The following is an 8,561-nucleotide window of genomic DNA, read 5'->3' as shown; positions in this document are numbered from 1 at the left end:
CCGGCGAAAAAAGAGGACAGCGGAGTCCCCGCCCCCACCGAGCAGCAGACCCGGCAATCCATTCAGAGGAAGCTAGTGGCCTACAAGCACCAGGATCAAGCTAGAGGGCTAGATGGATTCAACCTGAAGGTCGACCACGTCCTCGCGCTCAAAGAGGCTCAGGGCAATCTCTGCGCAGCTTGCGACATCAAGCTCCTGTGGGCCTACCAGCCCAAAGACACGCAGCAATTCTCCGTTGACCGGCTAGATAACAGCAGAGGCCACACCCGTGACAACGTCCGCCTCACCTGCCTTGAGTGTAACCGGAAGAGAGGCGCAGCAGCGTTAACGCCGTTGTAGGACCCCATCAGGGGGGAGCTCAGTATCAGGAGGTACTATAAGCAATTCTTCACGGACGAAGACCCGTTGCGGACCATCCGACGTATCGTCTAGATAATATAGCACGGGCTCATTGGGCTTTGTGACAGAGCGCCCCAGCCGGTACACCTCAAGTGACCATACAGGGTCTGTCGCGCGACGGCGGCCGCCTTCCAGTTCGCCTGACTGGTAGAGGTAGCGAACGCCCACACCTGACGGGATTTTGCGCTCATCTAGTCCTGTGGGGCGACCTGGAACCACCGAAGAGGGCTTTTGTGTTACAGCCTTTACCTTGATTGCATCCTTACGCTTTTTACCAGTTAGCCTTGTTGTCTCGTTATTCAGAGCAGCAACAACAGAGGGCAGCCTTGCCACCCATTCAGTGGACTGGTGTCCGGGAGGAAGGCGCAGCTCCTGAGCATACTGATGCCCAAAGAGCCGCTCAGCCAGAGTGCGGTTGAAACGCTCTACAATGCCTTGATCCCTGTGCACATCCACCCGCCCACGTCTAACCGATGCACCGTGTTTGGCCAGCAACAGGCTTACAGCGCCCATGAATTCACGCCCCGGGTCGACTTGAAACAGCTTTGGCCATGTAAGAGGGCCGCGCTTGTAAATACGGGTCAAAGCATCCGCGACCTCTTTTGAATCTTTCGTAGCGAGAGCTTCAGCCTCCTTGTAGCGCGAAGCGACGTCAACCACTGTCAGCGCGTACTTGTACAGCTTACGACCTCTCCCCGGTCGGTCGTGCGGCAGAAACTGAAGATCGGCCTGATGAACTTCATTCGGTGTTTTGACGCCGAACAGAGGTCTCGGTATTCGCTTCGGGCGGGGGAGGTATATCTGCCAGATAGCTTGCTTCTTTAGCCATGCACGAGCCGTATCTTCTGACACTTTGGCAGCAGCGGCTAGCTTGGGGATCGCCGCCAGTCCCTTCCAGTAGCCCCTAGGGGAGTAATAGATATCCGCCAACTTGGACATGATGGTATCATGCCCGTACAGACCCAAGGCTCTAATGTCTGGTACCCAGATAGGCAAATTCCTATTTTAAGACACGGAACATGTATGTATCCCCCAAAGCCAAGCAAAGCAAACGTAAGCATAGCATAGCAGCAGCAAGATGGCAGAGTGGCCGAGTGATAAAGACTTCGACGAGAATTCGAGAAGCGAGACGACGAAGTGGCGCGAACTCCCGGACGGCGTATATAAGATAGCCAGAGTTAAGCCGATGAGCACACGCTTCGGTGAAACTTCGGTTCTGGAACTGGATAATATCTGTGGAGACAAATACAAAGCCTTTGCGCCACAGCGGCTACACGTTGAGTTAAAAGACGCCCCGGCAAATTTCGTTCGGAAGAACGGCTTCCGAGAATGTGCGTCAGACCCCAAAAAATCGTACCATAGCTTCGATTTGATGTGAGAGCATCAAAAAAATTTTTTGTCCATCTGGGTACCCACCTCACTACTAAGGTTGTGTCGGCATTGAGCCCCAAACGCCTTTCGGCGATGAAACACGGTCATTTCGGATTACTTGGTGAGTCTTGCTATGGAATAGCTAACGCCGCCAACCACACACATTCCTAGGACGACAAAGGTCATTTCGCGATTTTTTTGACCCTCGGATGGTACGTAGAAATCGGAGAGCTTGGGCTCTGGGCCCAGCAGGGCATCGCGAGCATCGCGTGTAAGTGTTTTGCCCGTGACTCGTGCATATTCGCGTATGGCGGTCTCAACGTCCCTGAACGTTTGGACGGCGTGGCCCTGGCGGCGAAGTTCATCGTTGATCCAGTCCAAGCGCTCAGTTCGTTTTCTGGCCCATTTTGCCTGAGCGGCTTGGAGCTGTTCTACCGCGTGATCATGTCGTCTCCGCTCTACGTCAACACCGGAGCTCCGTAGCAACGAAAAGACATAGTTGCTCCCGCTGAAGGCCAGAGCGTTTACGAGAGCGCCGCCCATCATCATCGCGATGGAAGCCATTACGTGATAATATTAGGGGGGAGTATCCCCTGTTTAATTAACATGTCCTTGGAAACGAGGGCTAAAGCGACATCGACGGTCACCATGCCGAGGTCACGAGCTGTGGTGTCCAGCTTTGGGATCGGTGTTGTCAAGACCATTTTTCCCAGGCGAGCATACCCAGCGGCCAGGAAGGTGACTACAGCTGCGTGGTAGGCCGCGTTGGCCAGCATTTTTCCATCAGTGATGGGGGAAGACATATTTCTACAGCATATAGTTAGGGTGGCGCTCCTTCAAATGGAAATTTGGTGGCTCCGAGATTCAGGCTTCGCACGCTGCTGACACTTCGTGTCGCGTGCTATTGCTGTTCCTGTTCCGAAGGAACCGGGACAGGACCAGGACACCCATCCCAACGACTAACAGCGCCAAGGGGGCCCAGCTGAGCATTTCCGAGGTTTTGGGCTTTTCAGTCCGCTCCGGCTTTTCCGAGGTTTTGGACTTCTCAGCCCGCTTCGGCTCTTCGGGTGTCGATTCTACGGAATGCGGAAGCAAAGCAGCTTTAGCTCTGCGAAGTTCCTCTAAGACTTTTTCCGACTTCGCCTTTCTCGCTGCTGCGCTAGCTAGCCCCGCAGCGACTCTTTTGGGATCCTTCACGCGTTCCGCAGAAGGGGCTGTCACGCTTTGCGGCGCTTGTCCCGTAGAAGGGGCTGCCACGCTTTGGGGCGCTTGTCCCGTAGAAGGGCTCGTCTCCAGCTCGCTCGTTGGATCCATCTCTATACGTGAAAAAAACCGCCTGTTCAAATGCTCAGCGCCATGGTTAACACTGCTTAACTATTGCTTAGCTATTCTTAGCTATTGCTTAACTATTGCTTAGCTATTGCTTAGCTATTGGCTTTGCTGTCGTGCCGTCGTCAGCAGCAGGGCTCGTCTCCCGCTCGCTCGTCTCCCGCTCGCTCGTTGGATTCATCCTGATAAGATGGATTTCGCGGGCACTTGTGTCCAAACAAACAATATTTTGCGGTGGTCAGCGCCATGGTTAGCGGGGCTAAGTACATACCGAAACGGTGGTACAAATCGCAAGACGCTCTTAATAGAGCGTGGTCAACAAACGGGTCAGCCTCGAGGTCTGCTACAAGCTTTGGTTGATTCTCGGGTGGGATAGGTAGAACCGTGCTGGCCACCACTGAATAGAATCGCAGTGCGGCTTTTCCGAGCGTCTGCGTCATCTGAGCACCCAGTCGAGCCTCGTAGCGAGAGTACAGCTTTTCGATGTCTTCGTCGCTCATGGCGTCGATGCCTTCAGCCGTAACGTTCTTCCCCAAATACCGCTGGGCCTGCCCACCAGACGCAAGTGCGGCCAATCTGTCTCTATGCTGTGTCGCACTGTTTGGCGCATCACCGGGCGGCACATGGCCACCGGGCGGCACATGGCTGTCACGTTCCTTCGGAACAGTAGGGGGCTCGGCATCGCCTAGCAGCTCGTCAATCAGGTCGTCACATTCCATCCTTACTCTGTTCATTCGAACTATCGCATGCGTCCACAGTCTCCTTTGTCTAATATAGTCGCGCAATCAGTATCGCGGCATGCACAAGTGCTTCAGTGCACAAGTGCACAAGTGATTACTCAACAGCTGTTTGGCTTAACACCTGATAAGCAACTGGCTGATCCGTCTTCAGCAGGAGCTTAGAATGCTTCTTCTCTGCGAGCAGCCGTCGAACCGCTGCCCTTTCTTCCGGGGTCGGGATGACGTCGTTCTCTCGGAGGCACTCTCCAAACGAGTCCCGGTCTTTACAGTGGAAGAGAGCCACCCAACGCGTCTGCTCGCGTAGGTCTTTCAGGACGGAGTTGTATTTTTGAGTAAGGACCCAGACGCTTTGGTCCGCATGACGGCCCGAGAAGGCCAGCTCTGAAAGCATGTCTTTTTTCTTCGTCATCGCCTTCGTCGCGTTGCAGTCATCGACGATGTACAAAGTAGGCTCCCCCTCAAAAAGATGGTGGAGCGCCCGAAGGTAGTCGTGGAGCCGCTCGCCCGGGTCTAAACAGTAGACCTCTGGATCAGACTGAATCCATGGCCGCAGCTGGTAGGCCTTGTTATACCGAAGAGTGGGGCATAGGATCACAATATGTTGGAAGGCACCGCGGAAAGGACCCTCCAACAGGTCTAGAACGAAGACGGTTTTTCCGCACCCCGTCTGCCCACAGATGATCGCGCTGTGGGCCTCCTTGGGGAAATCAATACAGGGCGCTGACGAACCGGCCATTCTCGAGGTGTAGCTGAGCGTCCATAATCACATACAGATACACGTTCAATACTCCATCCTCCTCTGCCTTTTTCGTAATCTGCAATGTGATTCCCTCGCTGGTGTTAACCACGCGTCGCCCACTACCATGCAGCTGGTCGTCGTCACTCGTCCGAAGGTCAAGCCAGAAAGCGTACTTCGACCTCAGGAACTCCTCCAAGGACACATCCGCCAGACCCAAGTCTTTTACGACCCTAGCCACCTCCGGGTCCCGCTTCCTAATGGGTGAGCTGGCGAAGAATTTCCTGGCTTCTTCCCACTGTTGGTATGCCCGCATTCCCTGGCTGTATAGCTGATTGGGGACACCCTCAATGGTAACCTCCACTTTGGTGATCTTCGGGTTGTAGAAGGATTCAGACCTACGCCTCCACAATGCCCCCGCTGAAGACGTCTCGAACAGCATCAGGATTCCCTTCATCGACCTCGCGGGCACGTTAAGGTTAATGTTCCACAGCGTGTCGGATTTGTTCTTCGCCAATTTTCGGTGGCGAAGGACGCGATCATAGAAGATTGTGACGTTATGGATGAACTGGCCGCGGATCTGCCTAGCCAGCTCCTGTTCGGTTATCTTGTCGAACTCCAGACTGATATTGTCGATGGTGTAAGCGGCGGCGGCATCGGGTGATGCCTTCACGACCCGGCCGTAATCGTTGAAGGTTAGTTCGTACTCGAGTCGGTCGGAGAGTGCGCTCTGATAGAACGGCATGTGGCTCTCCAAAATCTCGAAATCTAGCGGGATGCAGAACCGGTTGCCCATGGCACGAGCGATCGCATTGTCTCCCGCATTATCATTCGCGTCATCCGACCCGACGCGATGTTTGAGCATGTTGTCGCTGCCGATGCCTTGGTAGGCCGCATTCTGTTCCTGGTCAGCCATAGATCGCCGTAGCAATGAAATACATCGGAGTCATCGATGGACATCACTTCATTTCCGCTGAATTTGATCGTGGTCTTCTTTACGATGGCGCGCCCGAGGTTGCCGACCACCTTGGCGTTCGCGTCCGTCGAGTTGAGCGCAATCGTGAAGGCCAGGCGAGCGGTGCCGGGCACAATGACGTCATGCTCGCCGAGGTTGGGGAAGCGGACCAATAGTTGCTGATTCGCGTCGATTGTGCTCGGATTGTTTGTGACGACCACGGACTGCCGCACACCTTTCGCCGCCAACGGCTCTCGGAGTCTTCTGAAGGGGTTGAGTCTGCGGCCGTATGCGTTCGAACTCATTATTCCTATCTAATGGTATGTTAAAGACATAGAAAACAAGTGTTTAATACGGGCAATGGCCGACATCGGTGATTATGGTGATCGGCCGGACCCCCCGGAAGATTCTGACGATGATGATCCACCACTACCTCTGCAGTTCGTGCGCGACAATGACATTGTAAACAATACCGCGACAGAAACAATCAACCGATCAAGTCTTCGAAGTGAGTTGACGCGGGCTGCCGTGGATGACTATTACAACCATCTGGCGGAGAAAGGGCTTGTCCCTGCCTTGGGGCGGGATTACAATAAGTTTGAGCTCGTAGATGGGCGTCTCCGCCTCGCCGCATTTCCAATCCTGAGGCTTACAAACCTCAACACGGGGAAACCACTAGCGCTCTCCACATTATACGGCGAGAGCAAGGCCGGCGGTCCCAAGGCGATCACAGGAGATCTTGGCTTTGTCGACTGGAAGCCAGGGAAGGCAACCTTGCCTCCGGAAGCGGTCAGAGCCCTGCAGACGGCGAGCGATAAGGTTGGTGCCGCGGCCGCCGAGGCACATACCATGGAGCTGAAGGATTTAAACCAGCCCGCGACAGAGACCATAGAAGCTGTGGAAACCAGCTTCACGGATAGTGAGGTCGGGCGTGTTCTTGAAACGATGAACGATCCGCCGCTCCCCCTTCGGGAACTCCGGGGGCTAGACAAGGCTCTGCAAACCATTCGCGGAGAGCACACGAATAACCTTGCCAAGCTGTCGGCAATCGATAGAGACTTAGCTAAACAGAAACAGAAGTTGGAAGAGGCCAACACCGACGGTGTTGATGATTTCGCCCGGCGTCGGATCGCCGAACGAATACGGAACCTCGAGGACGAAAGGGCGGCCCGGCTCGAAGCAGCCTCTGCAACGGGCGAGGCCCTGCAAACGCAAATAAGCCGCATTAGGGAGACCATCGATCGCATCCTCCACAAGGACACCACACTGGCCGAGAGAGTTCGTACCCTCTTCCGTGAGCAGGGGGTAACAATCGTGTCCATTATCACAGCTATTGGGATCGTGATCTCGACAATAACGCTTGCGTTGAAGCTAGCGCTGAGCGGCGGGTCTGGCGGCGGGGGCACGCCGTCTCCTAAACCAGAGGACGGGCGCGGTGTCAAAGAGTGGGTGAAAAAGCATCTCCAGTCCCTCGCACGGGCCCTTGGCAAGCTGGCTGGGAAGGCGGCCGCAGCGATTCCAGGGATAATTGGCAGTATCGTATCCTGGCTCCTGAACCTTCTCGGAAAAACGGCTGGGTGGTTGGCCGACAATGTCTGGGCCCTAGTCGTCGCAGTAGGCGGCCTATTACACATAGCCGTTCGGAACTGGTTAATGCCATAACAGCAGTAAACCGATGGCCACCCCGGCCACCACGAGGGCTGTCTTTTCCGCTTCGTGGTTATATTGCGCTAACGGAAATGAATCCGCCGCGCGGAGCTGTTGTTGTTGTTGTTCCTGTTCCTTCGGAACAAGAACAGGAACAGGGACAACAGGGCTGTGCAGCACAGTCTCTTGCGGCTTTACAATCCCCCTATCTGCCCGCTTTGCGGGCTGCAAAGTGGGCGGCACTACGTCGTTCACACCCTCGTTAGAACCTAGCTTCTGTTCTTCTGTGGCCACGACGATATTGTTATTGTAGTTGGCTATCTGGCCGATCCGCAGCAACATGTCGCTGGGAGCCGAACACAAAGTCGACCACGCTACCAGCGTATTGTAGAACGTCCTGGTACCGTTTGATTGCTGAGGGAAGATCGACTGGAGAGGCAATGGCGTCTTCCACATTGGCGAAGAACTGCTTTTGTGCATCAAATGCTGTTCCCGTCCCAAGAATACGCGTCCCCGTTTGCGCTTGGGCGCCTAATATGGCCCATACGTAGGTCCGGATGGAATCGTTCAAGCGCTCCACACCAGGCTGCGTGAATCCAGAGGATGTTTCAACAATAAACGACCCCCAGGCGTCTACGCTGTCCTGTTTAATGTAATCGACGTGGAGCTTGCCGAACGTCTTCGGGAACGTCATCCTGCCCGGATCAAAACTGCCGTCACCGATTGGGTGGTAGCCGCGGTTCGTCCAGTAGTTGTATGCCACCCCGAGTCCGTGATTGGCGCCCCCACCTCGCCTCCAGTCTGTGTGCGGTGACACCCGAAACTCTCCGCAGATCCTTTCATAAGCCCGCCGGTCGTAGGGATTATTTAGCCAGTCCCATGCTCTGTCTTGCGGTAGCGGGGCTTTGATCTCCTCCAAAACCCGTCGGACCTGATAGTAGACGTGAAATGCGTACAAGGCCTTTATGCGCGGATCGGCGGCGAGAAGATGGTCTTTGGCGGATACTCCACAGCCCGTCGTTGCGCACCAGACCGCGAAATTCACCTGATTCTGCCAGAACTGCATTGGGTTGGTGTTCCAGGTCTGAACGATGGAATAGCTGGTTACCTTGGGCAGGCGGTACTTCGAAAATACATCCGCGAACTGGGCCTGAAAGGCCTTGCCCTCCTGCGCGTAAATGTCTGTTCGCGTCAGCTGTTCTGCATGGGTTTGAACAGCATAGAATGACCCGGCCTTATAGGTCGCTCCCCTATTAAAAGTAAACGCCTCTCTGTTCATTCTATTACCGTAGGAATACAAGATGTTCGTAACTCTCACTAATATTCAAAACGGCTCCTCCTCGGAGCTGCCACAGGCTCTTGACAACCGTCACGGCTGCCTAAA

The 8,561-nt window shown here is 54.8% G+C and overlaps 1 protein-coding gene across 1 annotated transcript; it reads right to left on the bottom strand.

Annotated features, from left to right (window-relative positions):
- Positions 1-324: 324 nt before the first annotated feature.
- LOC135481654 (uncharacterized) lies at positions 325-1,338 on the bottom strand. Its single transcript, XM_064761339.1, has one exon. The coding sequence runs from the start codon at positions 1,336-1,338 to the stop codon at positions 325-327; it is 1,014 nt and encodes a 337-aa protein (XP_064617409.1).
- Positions 1,339-8,561: the final 7,223 nt, after the last annotated feature.

Source organism: Liolophura sinensis, unplaced genomic scaffold, assembly GCF_032854445.1.
Source record: "Liolophura sinensis isolate JHLJ2023 unplaced genomic scaffold, CUHK_Ljap_v2 scaffold_301, whole genome shotgun sequence".
NCBI lineage: Eukaryota > Metazoa > Mollusca > Polyplacophora > Chitonida > Chitonidae > Liolophura > Liolophura sinensis.
The sequence above is the reverse complement of the archived record's forward strand: the minus strand, read 5'-3'. Positions and strand labels throughout refer to the sequence as shown.

Excerpts from the sequence above, each read along its gene's own strand:
- LOC135481654 (XM_064761339.1), bottom strand. The coding sequence starts at position 1,338 with ATGTCCAAGTTGGCGGATATCTATTACTCCCCTAGGGGCTACTGGAAG.